This window comes from Drosophila eugracilis, unplaced genomic scaffold, assembly GCF_018153835.1.
Source record: "Drosophila eugracilis isolate 14026-0451.02 unplaced genomic scaffold, ASM1815383v1 contig_90, whole genome shotgun sequence".
In the NCBI taxonomy this organism is placed as follows: Eukaryota; Metazoa; Arthropoda; class Insecta; order Diptera; family Drosophilidae; genus Drosophila; species Drosophila eugracilis.
Window position 1 is genome coordinate 8,181,542 of NW_024573812.1, and position 21,033 is coordinate 8,202,574.

The 21,033-nt window shown below is 38.6% G+C and overlaps 1 protein-coding gene across 10 annotated transcripts in view; it reads right to left on the reverse strand.

The window, feature by feature from the left end:
- The window catches only part of LOC108112504 (protein enabled homolog), a 71,964-nt gene that overhangs the window by 35,618 nt on the left and 15,313 nt on the right, over positions 1–21,033 (reverse strand). For 8 of the 10 annotated variants that reach the window (XR_001772655.2, XM_017222387.2, XM_017222385.2 and 5 more), the window contains 9 exons: positions 11,238–11,457; positions 10,917–11,176; positions 7,389–7,522; positions 7,036–7,320; positions 6,776–6,968; positions 5,565–5,689; positions 5,285–5,503; positions 4,429–4,570; positions 4,277–4,352 (listed from right to left, as the gene is read on the reverse strand). Coding sequence is in view for 9 of the 10 variants with exons in the window: in XM_017222387.2 (XP_017077876.1) it covers positions 4,277–4,352; positions 4,429–4,570; positions 5,285–5,503; positions 5,565–5,689; positions 6,776–6,968; positions 7,036–7,320; positions 7,389–7,522; positions 10,917–11,176; positions 11,238–11,457 (1,654 nt within the window). In the remaining variant the exon portion in view is untranslated. Of the gene's footprint in view, positions 1–4,276; positions 4,353–4,428; positions 4,571–5,284; positions 5,504–5,564; positions 5,690–6,775; positions 6,969–7,035; positions 7,321–7,388; positions 7,523–10,916; positions 11,177–11,237; positions 11,458–14,145; positions 14,585–17,815; positions 17,906–21,033 lie in introns of those variants that run through there. The other 2 variants (XM_017222388.2, XM_017222389.2) reach the window with 2 other exon arrangements.

Here is a 21,033-nt window from a genome sequence, read left to right on the forward strand (position 1 = left end):
GCTTCTATAACTCGAATCCGCCCTCCTTAAAATCTTGAACTTCGAACTTCAAGAATAAGTTTGTATCTTTTCGTATATATAAAAACATTCTTAACACAAATACAAATACTTTGAACCTAACTTTAACAAACTTTCTTACTTCAGCTTTGTAAAAATGTAACTTTCATAAGCTAAATTACAGCTTCAAGAACTTTTCATCCTGAAATTATAAGTGAAAAGAGGCTTAAAGAACGTCTTTTAGAGATTAAGACATTTTAACGTCAATAATCTAAAATAAATAATACCCCAATCTTGACTCTTAATTAGAAAGAAGATGTAGAACTAATCGATTTATGAGATACGTTTTGAAGAAAGAGATAACCATTTAAGTTTAAAAAAGATAAAAGGTATAAACGAGCCTTTACAATTAAGATCTGAGTAACTGACTTATCCGAAATCCTAAAAAAATATCATTCATGTTGTCAAGGTTATCGAAGTTTGACTGTATCCACAAGCATATGTGGTGGGTGGCGCACTAAGAGTCAATGCTGAAGTTTGCCTTGGTAGCGCCACTTGAAATTTCACTTACACCCACACGGAATGTCTTTTTGTGCGACTGTATGTGTGTGTTTATGTATGTGTGCGAGTTGACGTTGCACACTTCGTTGACTCCCAAAAGACACCCACACTCAAACGGTTGACCTCAGACGTCCGCCCAACCCCCAGATAGAGGGGGGCCTGCCATGGGGGTGGTGGGCTAACGTATTACAAAATGTATTTTATCTTCATCGATTGGCAGAATTTATATGTTTTTTCATGCCACATCAGCGCTTTATGTGTGCACATAGAAGAAAGGGAGGAGAGGAAATAAGGAGACTGGCAAAAAGGGAATCCCCTTAAGTGAGTTGAGGTTATGTGCTGACAGGCTGTGTGGGATAAATCAGCTGCCGCTAACAGATGATGATGATTACAAAGGGATGAAGTTGTAAGACTCCGATACCAACAGAGATGTAAAGCGTGTTGCTTGGAATGGAAAATGTCCTGGGCAAGACAATAAACCGTTTTAACAAGCGAATCAATTGAAGGAATTTGAGGTATTCAAAAGAAAGAAGGAGATAAATTTATGTTAAAAATTAATAGCAGCCATAAAGAATTCTAAACACAAAAAAGGTCTTTAAGACATTTAAGTTTCAAAAAGGAATAATGGTAAAAGTAACAAATAATTTAGGAATCAATATCTGTAACTAAAGACAAAACCTTCTTTAAAAAATATTTGCGAAGAAGAAAAGTTGTACCGAAAAAATCCATATTAAAACCTCCACAAATTTCAAAGGAACATGAAAACGAAATTTCCTCACCGTATATTGAATATTCACTGCTAAAGAAAATCACCATAATCTGCGGCTAGAAGTCAATTTTATTTTGCATAATTCCCCTTCAATATACATCGTACACACAGAGCTATCCATTCTTTAGCACGAGACTCCTCTGTCTGCAATCATGTTTGCCAATTATGCAAATGACGATGCGACCCACTGTGCAACCACTGTGGGCCGCAACCGAGTAAATACCCTTCAAAACACTTGGCTTCGTGTTTACCACAATTTACTGCGACTCGAGTCAGCCGAGCTCTAGCAAAAATAAATGCAGTGCACATTTTTTGCCCACAATTTCCTGGAAGTTTTAAAGGGGGGTTAGGGGAGGGGGGGTGGTTTCGTGAAAGGGGGTCGAGCACAATAAACTGAAAAGGCGAAGAAGATTGGGTCGGGGGGGTTAGGTCGTAGCTTGCCACAAGCCAAATATGTCTGTGTCTGGGCCTGGTTTCCATCCCCCATCCCCCAACGGCCAAAAAACCCCTATTACCAAACCGAACTACACCCCTGCCCGTTCTCGCTGTCTCGTTCACACTTTTCTTTCAGTCTCGTCCTGGCATTCGTGTCTGGAAAGTGTGGCAATAAAAAGGATAATGTAACTGTTATTCTACGCAAAACGGAAACGAAGGAGGGGCGAGAAGGGGCCGGGGCTGGCATGGGGTGGCGAGTGCTTGAAATATTTTTGTGGCAAAGGTGGCAACTTGGGCAACAACAAGATGTGGCTAAAGTAAAAAGCACAACCAAAGGCGGCAAAAACAGAATTGTGGTTAGAGAGGGGTTGCAGGAGGTTGAGTCCTTGCTGAGTGACTGACTGAACAAGTGGCAACGAGGAAACGGCTGTCAGTCAAACAGGGAAGGGAATGGGAAGGGGAATTGGGAATGGGGTGGTACTGGAGATGGAGGTGGAAAATCCAACTTGGTGGTGCAAAAAACCATTCCGAGAGCGAACGAAACGAAACGAAACGTAACGAAACGAAACGAGCCAAAGTGCCAAAGAGCGAAGCCGGAAAATTGTGTGGAAATTTGAGCTTCTTTTGAAATTGAGGCCGGAAATGACACCCACACAACCCACTGTGCAGAGTGAGATAGCCGTAGGGGATGTGAGATGTATAGAGAAAGAGAGGGAGACAAAAAGAGAGAAGGAGAAAGAGAGTCACAACAACGACGACGCCTGTTGTTGTGTTAAACAAAATGTTTGCGGGTGCAATAAGCGTAAATTCAGTGGTTTTATGTTTACTTATTCAACTCCTCAACCGCCCAACCACCATGGGGCATAACTTCATTTTATTGGCAGCAAAGGGGGTGGGAGAAGGAAATGAAGAAGGAGAAGGGGCGAGATGGTTAAGTTCTCCCCTCTTTCCGGGTGGTAATATACTTTTTGCAAATCGATGCCAACTCCTTAAACGGTGGGTGGTGGTATCCCCTAGAGAACGAGCTACAGTGGGTGTACACGGGACAGGAAGCGTGTGGCATGTTGAATGGTCTTGAGTGTTTTCGTATGGTTGACAGGATAACACGGAGTAATTCAATTCGAAATACTTTATGCTGTTGCTTTTATTATTTGTGCTTGCTCGCTCGCTCGGTCCGTCGGTCGTTCGTTCTCGTTCTCGTTCTCGTTTTCGTCCTCATTCTCATTTTTCGTTTGGGGATTGCTGTTGTCGGAAGTGGCATTTGTAGGTGGTTTTGTGTGGGTGACTCCGGTGGGTGGGTTGCATAAAAATTCGTGTGCAAAGTTATACACCAACACAAACACACACTCAGACATACACGCTCAAGGAGACCGTCTGTGTGCTTGTGGTTTTCTCTGTTTATTTATTTTTATGATGTTTCCTTTTTGGCATTTTATTGAAGAAGTTTACCGACGCCATTGCTGCTGCATAAATAAGCGAGGAAAGAGGGCGAAAGCACTCACTGCCACCCCCACACAGCCCCATTGCAATTCATAAAAAATCAATATTTATTACAACAGCTAGTACATGGAAGGAACCCTCCTTCCACCTCCTCGTTGTGGTCTCAGTTTGTTATTGGGCATTTAATCAGTTGATTTCTTATTCATGTTGAAGTTTTTCCTCTCGTTCTCGTATTCGTTTTCATTTTTGGGGGAAATGCAATTAGAGAAGCTTTGGCTGAGATTTTTCCGAGTGTGCGTTCGGTATTCATGTGGGATTAAGGACACTTGAGTGCCACAGGCAAAACATGATATATATACAAAAAAAAAATTGAATTTGGGAAAGAGACAAATTTATGGTATCTACATGCTTGAAAAATTAGTTTTCCTTTGAATATTTTCTATTTCTGCTTTGTTTTACAAAACCAAAGAAAATATGAAAGCAAAACAAGGCAATATCTATATAAATTTATCAACTTTCCAACCATACTATTTCAAATCAATATCCAAAGAAAATCAAATCGAAAGCTTTCAAGAGTTCTCCAAACTTTTATCCACACAAAATTCTTTGATTAAGTTACAATCGAAGATGGATTTTCGAAAATCCTGCCACTGCACCGCATTAACCTCAGTTTGCATATGCAAAATACTGTGAAATCCGTTTAAAAAGAAAATGCACAGAGCCCCAGTCAGCAGATTCCCCACAAATGCTCAACTCTTTTTGAGGAAAAAAAAAAAGGAAAAATAATCTCCGAGCAAAGCAAATGCTTCTGCTAACCAAACCAATGACCAATGTTCCTACTTTGGGGAGGCTAAACGAGCCCAGCTAAGGCTATTATTGAACTGTCCGAGCAAAGCGGCCAACGCCGAACACTCAAAGTTAAGTGAAACCAATTGAAATTTATTGACGCGAATTGGGTTTCACTTGAACCCGCTAACCCCGGGGCGCTGGCTTGGCGTTTCGCATTACCAGAAAGTGTGGAAGAGGCGGGGGATTCAGATCGGCTTCCCCCGACGCCAGCGAGGAGTCACTTACCTTCTTTTGACTTGTCGTACTGCTTAGGAGATGTGGTCTTCTTTCCTGGCACGGGCCTCAAGGCATTGTTTATGTGCTGGAGGGCAAGAATTGGCACATGGATACGGGTCAGATTTCATTGACAAGCTACCGAAGTTCAATTTAATACTCACAATGCGATCGGAGCGCTCGCCACAGGGCAAGCGGGCCACTGCCGATTCGGGACTGTCCTCTGGTGGTGGCGGTTGGGGCACCCAGTTGTAGGCCCGCCTGGAAATGGGAACCCCAAAGCGATCGTGCTGCGAGGCTTGTTGTCTAAAATGAAAAAATATTAATTAATAAGATAAACTAACTAAACATGTGATGGCTTTCACTTTCATTCACGTGTTTATGAAGTTTTTACAACTTTTTTGTATATGATTAGCACATCCGAAAGCAATGAACTTTTTATCAGTGGGGCAAAACCAGTACTCATCCGAACTGAACTGCTTTTCCCCGCTACTAACATGAAATGCAAACGGATCGATCGTGTCTTGACAATATTCTAATCAGACTTATACTTTATAAGGTAATAAAATATTAATGAATTATAACCAGAAAGGTAAAAAAGATGTAGGTTTTTTAGTGTTAGGCTTTGAAATATAAATCGGGAAACTGATTTTTATAAGCAAGAAGTTATATTTTACTTATAAATCGGATTCAAGTGGAAATATGCCTTCTAGTTATAGAGTTTAATTACTAGAATCTGATTTAACTTAAGCTCTTTTTGAGTTTTATAAAGTAGGATGAAGCCTTAAAGGAATTTCTAAAGCATTTTACAAATCTATCAGCAAGTTAGTAAGTTGTATTCTAGACTATATTTCGATCTTCAACTTATTCTAAGAACAACTGAATTGACCAAACGAATAAGTTTAATAATTTCTTCCCTTTGTGTTTCTTGTTTGCATTTATCAGATTCTAAACAACGTTCTTAGTAACATCGCTTCTATTATGGAAAGTGATAACCAGATCACTGCTTAGCTTTCCCACCTTAAGCTCTCGTAGCAATCCAAACAGACGACCGCATACTCCCCGTTCTCCAGCAGCAGGCCATCGTCGCTCTTCTGATGCTTCACAAAGGGAAACTCGTTGACGGGTAAAGCCCGAACCCTCTTCCTGTAAGTCGTAATGCCGCACAGGTGACAGTTGTAGTCATGCCAATTGTATTTACGATCCGCTGGATTCACGCTGGGGCTCTGTGCCTCATATCTGCAAGAAAGAAGGAACTCATTAATGACTTGTACTTTGATATTATAAATATTTGACTTACTTGCGCCACTGATTCAACATGGAATGGTAACAAAATGTGCAGACCAAGGCCGAATTGTTTCTTAACTGCTCGGCATTGGGCAGAGAATTATGTTTAAGCAGCAGAGGAAAATAAGGACGCGAACCCTGAAGGAATAAGGAAATATAAGTTAATTAGGTAGAGGTATAAGGTAAAGTTAAACTACTTATAGTCTTAAAATATTATACAATATTGGAAGTAAAATTAGACATATTTTGAAACCTTTGAAACCTTTACTTCTATTATTAGATAATATCAGAGTTCATATATGATTTTCAAACATACCCAAACGAATACTTCATATTATCCCCGTAACTCTACTATCTTTCCTGCATTATGATTTTTTTCTGATTGATAACTGAGTAAACCAAAACATATCTCATTACTTAACCAAACAGGTTTCATTTGTTAATTATTGCTCGACAGAACAGAGATAATATCATTAGATATCTAACGTACACCGAGTAAAATCCAATGCTAACGCTATCTAAAACAATCTGCACACATATCGTGTAACATTTGTATTTATTTAGCCATGGGTATCTATATTGATTGACTGTGGTGTTGCAATCGTTGGGAAAAAGGAAATCAGCTTGACTTATCAGCAAATTACATGTTTGGCGAGCGATATACAAATATTAAGCACACACACACACAAGCGCATTCAAACAATGTGGCCTAAATTAAGTGATGGTCTTAGCAGTTGACCTAAAATACAAATTAAACTCTTAAGGCAGAGTTGATGTACTGCCAAAGCCGAACTGTGACTGATTGATATTAATAAATACCTTAATATTTACCCTAATAACAAGCATGTGCTTGTGAAAAGTTATCTACTGACGTTATTAGTTGAAATTTAAACTAATTTGTTACTTTTTAGGGAAAACTTGGTCATAAAAAGATAAGTTCTGGTTTAAACAAGGATGTACAATATTTAATTTCTGATCTAGATAATCTTATTCTAAATTTAGTCTTGAGTAATAAACTTAATCTCTAAAATAACTAAGTCTCATGAGTTGGCATCTGAGGGATTATTTGGCTATAAAGCTTCTTAATTTAACTTTATAGAAACGTTCCTATTTTCTGTTTCCGCTAATACATATACTTCTGCCAGCTCAATGGCTAGCTGCATTGCACTTTAAACAACCTTCTTAACTAATTACTATCTCTAGTTGCCGCTTTGCTGGCTCTACCTCTTTGCTGGCATAGAGAACCCTGGCTAACGTTAGGTCCGAGTGCAGGCCACAGAGATAGCAGTAGATTGATGTGCTGGCAGGCGTCGAGGATGATATGGATGGCGTGGAGGGCGGAGTGTTGATGCTCATTGCGCCGTGCCGAGATCCGTTTGGTGAGCTGGAGGTCAGCATGGGCGAGGGAATGTTGTATCTGGAAAGGAAATGAATATAAACAGTTAGAATCGTGTTTAATATATGAGGAAATCAAAGAGAAAAACCTTCTGTGCTCGAGGGGAACTCGTTCCGCATCCATGGTCTCCCACTGGCTGGCCAAGTAATCCTTGCAGTCCTTGCAGGCCAGCACGCGATTGCTGTTTAGTTCGTTGTTATTGTTGTTGTTGGTATTATTGTTGTTGTTGTTACTGGTACTATTATTATTATTGCTGGTTACGGCATTGGCCTTGAGACAGGGAAAGTGCATGGCATGGGAGTTCATGTGCTCGGCACTAGTGGACAGCCAATCCATTTTGTTCGACGGACACAGCACTTTGCAAATGGAGCAACTGGAAAACAAAATGGAAATTGAAACATTAGATACAAGTTGTAAAAGGGAAAAACTGCAGTTACTTACGGATACTGGCCGTGTCCATTTTCAATGGCTCCTTGGCTGGAACTCGGCGAGTTTGGACGCGAATCGCTACGACGGATTTGTTTGAGGTCGCGTGCCGTGTTTGAGTTGGAATTGTTAGAGTTCGTCTCGTAAGGCTATCAGCAATAGAATGAAAATGAAAACATACAGATTGTATAAGCTATAATTGTGTATCAGTTCTAAGAATATCACGCACACGCTGTCTTCAATCGAGAATGCCAACTGTTTTGACGATCCCCTTCCCAAACACGACTAACTCCCGACTCTATCTAATCAGCAAGCAAATAGCAACACCAACAAAACGTCAACACCAAATTTTATTAAATATTTTATACAATTGATTTGCTATTCAAGGAGTAGCCCCTCGACTATGACTGGCGTCCGACTGGGTTTGCTTTCGGCTTTTGCCGCAAAAACCGAATCGATCCGGTTCGAACCGTGCGCGGTTCACTTATCTCCCTTCGTTTTGCGACTTATATTTCGAGGGCGAGAGCGATTGGCTCTCTAAAACCATAGGCTCCTTATCGCGCATTCCGTTTAGGGCTAATTAGATGGCTTAGATGGTTTGGGGTTACGACAGCTGATATCAATCAGCCATATATCAATCCAGTTCAAAGTTGAACTCAGCTTTCGCTTATTCGTTATTTGTTCACTCATTGCCAGCATGACTCGACAGCATTTCGATGATGTATGTCAACACTGTCTATATTTGAATATAATTTGATTTTCAAGGGCCTTTCAACTCAAGCAGGGAATTCTTTTCTGCTCGAAAGTTATGAACTCATTGTGATCACTTGAGTTACTAATTGTGGGTAGATCTAAGATGTTAAATGTTTGATTTATTACCAAACTGCTGAAGCATGTTTACACTTCCAGTATTTATCAGCGTTTATTATTATTATTTATTATACTTGAGAAAGTTGAATGACTTGGCTCTGCCTCTGAGCAAGTCCAGGTATTTGCTTTATACATTTACAACCTTTAAAAGTGTGTTATCTGGGGAAAGGGCGGGATATCAGATATGGATCCTGTCCTACCTACTTCTATCAAGTGTTGCCAGGCCAAACATTTGCAATTCAAAGCCCTGAGACCGTAATGCAAATAAGAGTACATGAAAATGAAAACAGAAATAAACAAATAAGACAATGCAAATGTAAACAATTCGGAAAGAATTGTTTAAATATTGAGTTACTGTTGTTATTGTCTCCGGCGTATTGATAAATATTTGCATTTATCTATATTTAATTTCGTATTTTGTGCTCCAGCAGCTTACTGCTGTTTCTTTATGCAAGAAAACGAGTTTCGAAAACTCTGCTCGATTGTGCAATGACCTGAATAAGCCCAACCTGATATATATAGTATAAACGCACATCGAATTCATATCCACAGATATATAGAAAATAGAGCAAATGTCGGACACCTGTTTAAAGATAAATTATGGTTGGAAATTCGCCTTTTTTCCAACCCACACGCTTAGCAAACAGATGACTTCTGTTTAATCAAAGCCAACACAAATGTCAAACCTAACGAGCCACTAAAAAAAATTAAAAGAAGAAACATTTCACAATTGCTTAGAGACAAGAGAATAATTCGAGATATATAATTGTGTTCAAGTCAATCAACTCTGCTGCGAAGGCTGCGGACATGCTTGAAATCCCCAAAAATTATAATTCTTATTTTAGCCGCAGAAGTTTTTGACACAATGCTGTTTGGCCAATATAAATAGAGACTAAAGGCCACACAGGAAACAATCTAACAAAACTAAAACCAGCAAAACGAAACAGTAAATCAACCAGAAACAGAAAGAGAAAACACTTTAAGACAAATTAAGCTATACAAATAGACAACAAACATTGGCAGATTAAACAAAAGCACGAATGTATAAAATAAACATAAATCCCATGCGAATATGAAGAGTAAACTTGCGAGAAAGAAGTTGGCCATAATTTACGTGCCAGGCGACGACAAGTCTTTCAATTGTCTCGGCCAAAAACGCTAACAGATTTCCAATTAGAAAAGAAGGCAAAAATCAAAATGCCAAAACAAAACTAAAAGCAAAATAAACAAAACTGAGGCGCTACGAGAGAGCAACAAGAACAAGAACAACAACAATAGCCGGCTATAAATAAAAAGCGTTTAAGTAGAATTAAGCAAAAAAAAGGCAGACAAGTAAACCGGTTCAAAGCAGATGCCTTAAACTGGCAGCAAAAAGAAGACAAAAAACAAACACACGACTCTGAGTCGACCAAGTTTACCCAGTTTTTTATTGCCCCCGCATATGTGCTGTCTTGTTTGTGCGATAATTTCATTTGGATCCCTCTTGCCGCTTACTACTCACTCGCACTTGCTCCATATTTATTTGCTCTTCTCCGGAGGAGGCGGAGTAAGAGGTGGAGAAGGTGGAGCTGGAACATGCAGAGCGTCCGTGGGCAATGGGCAGAGGTTACGGCTATCTAATCTCGACTCTTTGTTGACTCAAATTGGCTAACATGCTGACGATCGAATTTATTTTAGACTTAGCATTAGTCGGTGGGTTACTCCCACCTCCCAAGGCTGATAAGCATACAGAAATATGCCTCTATTTCTTCGGCGGCCTTCTGGCTGCAAATGAATTACTCAACATTTTGAGGTCGTGAACCATCCTCTGGCATCTATCTGTCCACTACCAGACGCCTAGCACTTTAATGGGGCCCCGGATCAGTTGGGTTATCGGTTTCTCCAAAGGCGGGGCAAGTGAGTGCCGCTAATCGCTGGAAATGTGAGCAATGTTATCGCTACTCCAAGTGCCACTGCTACTGACCCAAACGATCCCATCCCATCTGATCCTCTCACTCTCCCATCTCCCACTCAGTTGCTGTAATAAGTGCAATCATTGTTTTTCCTCTATATATATATACATTATCACCCGCTCGCTCTCTAGTAAATTTCCATGTTTGCGCACTTAGCCGATACTCTGTGGTTATTACTACTCACATATTTAATGGATTATTTATGATCCAGGCAAATGAGAATCTCATTCGAGTACACCTCACAAATTGTTATTGACAATCGATTCATTCAACTGCGTCATCGATGAAATAACCGCTTCCTTAAGCGCAAACTAACAAGATTTGCTTAATAGAAGAACGGTTTTCCTCTCCTAACTGATGCAAATGGTTGATGGGAGTGGTCTGCTGTCACAGAATGCCAAAAGTCTCTGGTTTCAGCCAGTTTACTTAAGAAAAATCTAAATACTTTCAATGATAAGGTTCTAGCCAGAGCCAGTTTTCTTTGCTTTCTCACAGCTTAAAAAAGTTTTAAGTCTTTGATAGATTCTGCCATGCTTAAGCTAGTCTTGTCATACAAATAACATTAAGGATCTCTAGTAGAAAACTCCTCATAAGAATAGCAAATCAAATTGATTTTAAGAAACATATTTTTAGAACAAACATTTATATCCCCAATGGATGTCTGCGTCTTAAATTACTATTCCCCTAAGAGTCGCCATCCAGTTATCGGCGAATTCCTTACCCTAAACCGCACATTACTCGTGGAGTCTGAATTGGCCAGGGATTTCTCGGATGGGGAGTTACGACCCCCAAATTGGGCACCACTATTTCCGGCTATCGCTCCGCTGGCACTGTACATGGCCGAGTTCGATTCCAGTGAGTGTCCAACGCTTGGTGAACCGCCACCCACAGCAGAGTGGTTACTGGAAGCAGCTGGAGGTGGTCCTCCTTCGGCCAAGCCAGAGTGCTTTTCATTGCAGGTTGAACAGACCTGAACCATGCCTGGAAACCAAAGGATAATTGCGTTAGTTGAGATGACACAACTTGTAATTAACGCACTTACCTTGAGGACTAATTGGACTAGCGTTCTTGTAGACTTTCATAGTCTTAATGAATGGATAATAGGGTTCTCTTTCGGCATTGGGGCAACAGTAGACGAGGCGTAGTTGCGACGAGGGCGTGTCCGTGCCACAAGTGTAGCAAACGAAAGTGGTTCTTTCGGCTACCGGCGTTGAGCGTTTTCGCAGCTGATACGAACGTTCCGATTCCGGTTTATGGGATGCCTAAAAGATGAGTTAAAAAATTAGTCACTAGGGGAAAGTCAAGTCAAAAGACCAGATCCGGAAATTTGTAGATTCATTTAGCAGATATATACTCGTATATAAAAAACCGCATCAAAGGTGTGAAGTACACAAATATGGTTCTATTTAAAATCGATTAACAAAGCTGAGATTTTTAGCAAACAACTGCTAAGTCTTAATGACCTTTATGCCATGCGAATCAATCCCATGAAACAAAGATCAATAATCCCCACTAAATGTGCAAAAACCCAAAATAGCAATCGAACATTATTTCATTTTCCAGCAAGCGCGAGGCAATAATTGCCAATAGCTTATTATTTTGACTGGATTTTAGCGTCTATACACTTAAAGATCGCACGTCGGCTTTGATGTTCATAATTGTTCAAGATGCTGACATAGAAACGACATTGATAAATTACATTTGCGATGGATTGATAGATTGACACGCATGAATAAAACATTTCATGATGCAACCAGCAATGTGCGTTTAAATACAAAAAGATTAAGCTTATTCTGTGTTAGGTCTTTAAGCTTAGCAATAGAATTTGTTGAAGAATTTGCAAGATATATCCCTGACCTAAAATACTCTACTTTTTGCTTATATCACAAGTTTTTAAGGTATTTCCTTAACAATTTATATTTATTTATTGATTCATAAATAAAAACCAATCTCACACTCTTTATCGCACCTGCAAACATGAATTTTCCGCTCCCCTGCTGTCATAGGCAAACGTGCATTACGTATACGACCTGTCAAACATCCGCCCATGGGAAGCCATGGCCAGACGTCACCTGTGTTTATACCAATTAATGTACGCACGTGGAAACACCCACAAAACATTCATTACGCCCCGAAAAATAAACATGACCCATCAACGAACACGAAAAGCAAAACATAACGTATACGTCAGAGTAATTTCGCAATTTATTAAAATATTTTCATGAACTTTTTCAAATATACTTGCTTAACTTTTATTCCCGACTTATGTATCTATGCAGATTCATCGCTCTTTTCCACTCAGATTAGAAAACATTCATTTATTTTATTAGGCAGTAAGTAAACTTAATTGTTTGTTTACTTTCCGTATTTCATTGTGTCAGATTTTGTGACATTGATAGGCGCGCATTTTGATTGCACAACGGGTAGTGGGCAGCGGGTATCTCTCAGATACAAAAGTATCTGTACCTACAGGGAGTATTTATGTCTGTTTCTGCTTCCATTTTACTTGTTTGCTTTGTCATGCGGCTCGCACACATATCACATCAATCTGGACAGTGCCATGTCATCTATATTTATTGATCCAATGGCTCGGTGGCGTCTCCTCCTTCCCACCCCTGCCACATGCCGCATGCCCCATGCCTCGCCTCCACTTACAAGCCGACATCTGACAGTTGGCTTTATGGAAGAACAAGTTCGTCATATTCTTTTTCTTTTTTTTTATAGATGTTCTTTCTGCTGTTCGCTTTTTATGTTCGCTTTCCATGCTTGCTCGTTGACTTTATTTTCCCCCGCTTCTATCATCTCCCCTCCCCTATCCACACAGCCCAACACAAAAAAAAAACTCTTTTAGACCTCATTCCTGATGTTTGTTTTTGTTTCTGTTTTTCATGCTGCTGATAAGCATTTCGAAAATGGGGGTCATGACCGTTTAATAACTTTTTATGAGCAACTTTTTTGTTCGTTCTGTTCTTTCATAACTTTTGTTGCGGCGTTTGTTCTGTTAATTATAAAACAAAGTGGGAGGAAATCTGGGATTGCGGTTGGAAACATTTCTGTTTGATGTAAAAAAGTTGTATCCAACTTTTTAGTCACTTTTTCAAGTTGATATAAATAAGTAGTTAGCTCACAAGCAGTAACTTTTACTAATTAATGGACTTTTTTCGCTCTCCTTCGCCGGGGATTATAAAATACTCCGAAATGTGTCAGCTTACGTTTATTTTTTTTATCTCTGCGTTTTATTATTAATTGTTTGTTTAGTCTATAATTTGGGTCAATATTGATTGATTGCATAGAGATTTTTAATACCACGAAGAACGCTTTTTATAACGAGCTATTGACATTGTTATCTATGAATTCATAGAATTGGAATTGGTAATGCAAGAGGGGGAAGGTAACACTTCGATAGTGAAAACTTTCGATTGCGTTTTTTGTTTGAACTGGCCATCGAGGTTTTTATGTCACAAAGGGTATCATTTTTTCATTTTAAAGTGACTAACTTTTCACATAACTATACCACTTAAGCTAACTTAAAGTAAAATCGATATAACTAACTTCCCATAAGGAGGTTACAACCTAAGATATACTAACTTAGACAACTTAAAGTAAAATCGACAAAATCTATAAACCATATTTGACTATCGTAAGTGCAATTCCAGCTTCATTTTACCTTATTGCCTACTGGTATTTCTTCGCTACAGAGCTAAGCTTAATCTAAGTCCATGTAAAATCAGATTATCGATATGACGAACGTATGTGGTAACTTCAGCTTTGTGTTACTTTTTAACTTTGCTGATCCCTTAGAATGAGATAAGTTTTCCATTTCTTGTAAAAGTAAAGTAACTAACTAACCTCCTTAAAAACTGGTATTTCTGGTATTAACCAAAAGTAATATCCTTCTAATCGATAACCAATATTACACTATCGATTGCGCAACTTCACCATCATTTTACCTTTTCACTCTGCTGATCCTTCAGAATGAGATATGTTTTCAATTTCTTGTAATCCTTCCAGCCATTGGTATCTTTTGGCTTAAAGTTAACCGATGTGTTGCTACTATTGTTGTTTTCATTGCTGTTTGTTGTACTATTGCTGCCAGTGTTGCTGTCGCCCACCAACATGGTTAAGTTTTGAGCCATTTTGAGGTTGGGGGAAATCACTTGGTCACTGAGCACTCAAATACTTTGTATTTTTATTTTTTATTGCATAAATGTAGATCATTTTTCACAGCATTTCAATTGCTCAATTGTTTTCAATTGAGTTTGAATGAATCACTTCGTATTAGCCCGTCGGCAGTTGTTGTTTTGTTATTTTGTTGTTGTTTGTTGGTCTGGCAGATTAATTAGAGATTTCTCGGCTACTCAGTACTCAGTCTGTGTGTGTGAGCGGCACCTTAATTACAACACGATACAAATTAAATTTAATTGAAACCGATATAAACGTTCTTGCTCTCCTTCTGTTTATGTTTGCGGTGTGCAGTTGGGCGTGGATAAAACGCGAACGCGACGACGGATGACGCTCTCAATGATAATGATGATGATGATGGAGATGATAATGATGCATCCGTATCCGTTCCCGGGGGTGCTGCGAAATTCCGCAAGCACACGCGATCACCCGCCGAGGGGACGCGGCCGATTAAGAGGTAACTAATTATGCATTACATGCAACATGCCCGGCCTAATGGAGGTGCAGCTTTGGCGTTCATTAAACCTTACAGAAGATAATCTTTTGTTCTTTTAGATCCACATTTAGTTTATATTACTGAAGATGAATATCAAACTTATTTGTTTAGTTTAAGGCATGAATTAGATTTTTAAAAGGGGGATATTGACTAAAGATCTCTTTCACCTTTTCATTTCATAATTATTTTCTCAATATTAAAGAGTTACCCAGATTTAAGTTATCAGGGTTCAGCATGAACAATTTGTGTATTAATTTGCAACATTTACTTTTCTCCCGGTACATTACAGGGATGCCTCACCTGTTGCTGCCCCAAAATACTGACTGAGTACCGGGGCACAAGCCACACATGCCCCTCCACACAATGAGAATGAAAATCGCGTGAGTTCAAGTACTGGGACCCCTAACCCGCTCCCACATCACTCACACGCCCCCCTTTCATCTGCCCACAGACAATCAATTGAAGCTCGTGCGAAAGGCGTGGCACTTGATGATAGCCATAACAACAGCCAGTGGGGGTGCAAAAAGTGTTTTGCACAAGTTGGCTAATAAGCTCCGCACTCAAGTGAAAGTAAATACGAGGCAAGGGGCTATAAAAAAGATTGAAGTATTTCCCCACAGTTTTAATTTAAAAATATTTTGAAATCTTTTTGATTTTAACTTGATTTGATTTTGACTTAATGATTAAACTAACAAACTAAACCCAGAATTACACATTTCTATTATCGGATAATATATCCTAAAACGTGCTTAAGCTAACCACTAATAAAAATGAGCCTTAAACATGCCAATTTCCTTCAAAAAGTCTTCAAAATTTGTTTAGCCTAAAGTGAGAGCCAATCGGCAATCAAATCTTATAATCCACATGATTTATCTCCTTAAACTCAATTGATTTCAATTACTAGTAAAATAAAGCAATAAAAACTGGCAGGCATAAACCTACTACAAATTTAAAAGCCCCAATTAAAATGAGCTTCTTTAGGTCCTTAATGCCAAGCCAACTTTTCGAAATTGATTGGATTGTCTGTAAACAGAAGCCAATTGTGAGTGGCGTTGTGAGGTAATTGTGAATTGGTAATGGGAGTGAAAAGCTTGGCCTTGGCCAAAACAAAACAAAACAAAAACAAAAAAGGAAAACGAAAAAAAAAAAACACAAAACTAAAGCACAAACTCGAACTCGAAGAACCACGCCCACCCAAGTGGGTCAATGTGGGAGGACAAGGACAAATGGCAAACGGTTTTATGTGAGTGCGCTGCTTTAGATGGGCGTAAAATGAGGGCGTGCCAATTATTTTTTGACCCACTTAAGTGCCCATGTGCGTGATAAACCAAGGGAGCCGATATTGTTGTTATAGTTTTGGCTGTTACTGATGTTTCGAACGATATAAATCAACATTCGCACGCAAATAAATCACATTAAATAACCGATAACAAATACACGAGCAACCTTTTCCTATCCGCCATGTATAGTAAAATAAATAAAAAAGATGAGAAAGAAGTGGGTACGTATGTATGTATGTATGTATGTTTGTAGTTTTTTAGAAGGGGCAGATTGCACATGAAACGGTTGCTTTATTTTTAGAACGGTACACGCAAACAAACGCGAGGAAAACGGCAGAAATGCGCGTGTTTAAAAACGCGCAAAGTGAAACGGTAGTTGTTGTTCTTGACTTGCGCCGCCTCACTTGTTTAAGTCGTGTACTTGTACTTGTACTTGTACTCGTACTCGTACTTCAACTCATGGCACACACACAGATACGCACGCACACTGGGACAAGCTTAATGGCTCTGCCACCTCGCTGACAGGTTAAGATACAAGATACACTGAACAATAACCAAAAAAAACTTGACCCGCCTGGCTTTAGGGATGACACTTTGAGAGATTGCAAGATGGTTAAGTTGTAGAAGATATTTAATTTTAGAAGGTGTTAAGTTAAACAAAGCACTAAAACTAATAACTCTTAAACGTTTTTTTATCTATAAAAACAGGAATAATGTCAATGAACTGCTTTGTTCACTATATAATGGAATATTTCTAAAACTTTTGGTTAAAAAACAACATTTGTCCACTTTTTGAAAGTCAATTAAGTTTTAAGCTTTTGAACCGTCAGACTTTTCCACTTGATTTTATCCTCACAAAAGATGTATCTTTTTGTTGTAAATGTTGCATCTTTAAGATGGTAATAACTTTTAATAACTTTTCACTTAAGAGATATTAGTATCTCTTCTTTTTCCCATCGCTTAGTAATTAAGCCTATTGAAATCACATTAAAATCCATTCAATTGGTAATCTATGCTTCCTCCGTATAATTTTCCATTAATTTGTAATAGTGTCGATTATAGCGGTATGCCAAGTGAACAGCTTTAACTGTTTTGAATTGAATTAATTACAGCAATTGACGGTTGCTATTTGGGTTTATTAGTTCCCGTATGGAAATCATTGAACTGCATGCCAAGCAATTCGATTAGCCGATGCACTGAGCCGAAGTGTGAGTCATCGTTTAGAGTCACGAGCTCATCCCTAACGACTGACACCTTTAAGTTAACCCTTGAAGATGATAGCCGGCGATTAACTAACTGGAAAAGGGCACAAAGTTGGTCGTTATTTTTTGTTGTGCTTTTTTTTTAAACAGACGCGGCGTCGTTAACTTGGCGATTATATATATATATATACTTTTTTTGAAGTTTATTTTTAAAACCAGTTTTGGGGCACTGCCACCGTTACCGGCTACCACAGACATTGAACTTTTGTTTGCTTTTATTATTAATACAATCATTTTGGCTGCTGTTTTTTCGCTGTTGTTATTTGTTGCTGCTGCTCTTGCTTTTGTTGTTGTCACACTTTATATTGTGCATTTATCAATTTTGATTTGGCACACACACACACACACACATACAAGGTATTTTTGTTGATAACGCACACACACAAATGTATATACAAACTTTTCGAGCAATAAACAATTGCGAATTGAGATTGAAAATCGCGCGACGATGGAACGGTATAATGATGCCAGCGACGGCCGACGACGACGAATGAAAACAACGACTGCGGCGGCAAGAACGGATCGAGCGCCCGCTGTCGCCGTCCACAGTTGGCAGCGGCGCCAGCTGCGACGCCGGCGTCGACTTTTGCTGATAGAGAGCCCTGCGCTTTATTATTGTTGTTGCTCCTCGTTCTTGTGCCCGCAAGAAAAACAAAGCAAAAGGCAAAAAGCAGAAAGCAAAAGGCAAAGGCAGCACTGAAAAGCAGCTAAAACAAACGCAAACAAACAAAACCAGCAACGCAGTCGCAGCGACGTCGACGGCGACTTCATGGGGAGCTCACACACACACATACACACAAACGCTAGCGTACACAAATAAACACCCTTACACCCGCACCCACACAACCACGAATCGACAAGCCAAAATGGAGCGGCGAAACGAAGTGAACCACATTTCGCATTCAATTGGAGCGGCGAATGGGGAGACAAAAGCATCGCAAAAAGCTTAAGAGCAGAGCTAGTTCGGTAATCAGTCATTTCTTGTTAAGAGGAACTAGTTCGGTAATCAGTTACGTTTCATTTAGAAACTAAGTAGTATTATCAGCTATCACAAGTTGCTTGTTGTTTGATTGGGAAACTAAAGGAAATCTGTTGAACTTTTAATTTCTTTAAATTTTGAAATTTTTCTGAAAAATTACAAAAGGAACTTGTTCGGTAATCACAGAAAATTTCCATTTAAAAGCTGATAATTACTTGGAAAGCATTTCGAAATAAATAATCTAGAATACTTAGGGCAAATAGCCTTAGTTCACGGTTACTTTTATTAAAGGAAATAGTTGAGTTATCAGTCACATTTATTTTATGAACTACTATAATAATTTCCCAATTTTAACTAAGGAAGTGTATGTAGTATGTAGAGTGGTATTCCAATGCCCTTCGGTTACCTATAAACTATTAAACTAAAAGCCAATCGGTTAATATGTCATCTCCCAAAGGAATTCGTTTGCTACAATATCATGAAATTTTACAACAAATCTGTCATATTTGCCACTTGAACTAGTATAGATTTTAATCCGATTAATTTTCATTTTATTTTAACAATTTGGTCTCAACAAAGTATGCAACGATTTTTAAACTTTTCCAAAAACAATTTTTGGTTTTTAATGCTCTCAATAATAGTGTAAAAATGGTAGCAAAAATTTACATTTTAAAATGGAAATCGAATTATAAAAATCAAACAGGAAAAACAGCTTCATGAACTAGTTCGCTTGAACAATAGCAATACAAATACAAACAAAAAATAATTGCAATTTGCAAGCGTATGTAAGTGCAGAATTTTAAATTCAAATTTTCCAGCATTCCGCAAGCCAATAAATTCTCATCTTTATTATAATTGCGATGCACGCCATAAATAAGCAAATAAATATGCCGTAATTAAAAAAGAATATCCATCAATTAAACAAAGCCAAATTATTAATAATACCACCATAATAAAACACTCTAAAAATAGCAACAGCTATATAGATTTGCAGGCAAATAAAGTTTATAAGCATGGAAAAAGAGTGTAGAGAAATTGGATGGATTCATTTTTAGTGCTCTCGGCATGACAAACAAAATTGATTGATTTTGTTTTGGTTTTCGGATTTTAGCAAACATACTTTTCTAATTGAATTGAATTCCAAATTGACCCCACACAACGCTATTCTGAATTTAGTTTTATTGCCTGAAATTCCTCTGATGACGGCAACCCTGAAAAATGAACACAGGCAAAAACCAGCAAAATCTACAACAAGAAAAATGTCGAGGAAAAACAGTAGCAAAAACCAAAAAATAAAAGAAAGAAAAGTGATGAGGAAAAACAGTAGCGAAAAAAAGACAAGTAGGACAAGGCGAGGGGCAAGTGGTCGGGGGTCGTCACCTCTGGCAAGTAGGCGCTGCCAACTTCATGTAAACACTACTCCAAAGAGAAAAAGACGATGAAGACGCGGGGAATGAAGGAGGCGAAGTGGGGAAGAGGCGGCAAAAGCAGACGCAAGCACTTGGAGGTCGTCATGCCAAGAGCGAATAACTCGTGGATGGAGTTCATATATAGCTACAGTCCAAATTCTCTAACTTAAACTTTCCACAAAGATACTTTTCTTTTTTGTTTTGCGCAAGTCACACTAAGTTAGGCAACATTTAGAGGGAAAACTTTTAGAATACTATCTCCATAACTCAAAGAACTGGAATATCAGTCTAAAAGGGGGTGTAACTTACCCTCTAATGGTAAAAAGCCATAGAACTTAAAAGTTCAAAAGTTTAATTATGTAGATATTTTATTTCAGCAGTAAGTGGTTTCGTTAGAACTCAAATATGAAGTATCTACTTTATTTCTTTCTAATTTAAACATTTATACTTATTATGTCTATATCAGTTCAATCAAGGGAGGGCCCACTTTAGATGGATATAGACAAATGCGTAGCCTGTGTGCAATTGCAATGGCGCCGAGCTGAAAAGCGGAGCAAATAAGAAAACAGCAACACAGCCAAACAAACGCTCTCCAACATAGATTGCAATGTTTATTTATTTAGTCGATGGCAACACCAACAGTGCAGCACGGAATCTGCACAATGTGGCCGTGGGGGCATTTCTAAAAGGGGCAAGAATGCGGGGGAGATGCACTCAGACACACTTAGAGACCCAATAATCCACCTGGCAACAGGAAAAACGGAAACAATGTAGGCGAAATAGCAAACAAAATTGAATTGGACAGGCAGACAGACTTAGAGCTGGGTTGAATGAATCAAGATTAAATCAAATTCGGTGGCTAAAACAAGTAAAAGGCTTTAAGAAAAGGAAATTAGAGGTGGAACTCGAGTTTGTAAGGGGGTTTAATAATTTGCAATGAAATTTAATGTGGTTGAAATGGGTTAATTAGTTCATAACTTTAGCTTTACCCATTTTCTAACTTTTATTAAATGAATGAAATTGTAATAACTTATCTAATAGTTTAAGAACTTAAATCTCACTAAAAGTAGTTAGACAAACATACATACTTCCCTGTTTAAAGCCCAGAGCAAGATGCAACATTAAGACAAGAACCTAAGCGCAGTCAAAAGTGATAACAAAAGTTAAGTAAACGCACACAAACACTGGCGGGCAAACAAACAAATGATACAGAATAAACAAAAGTAGGCA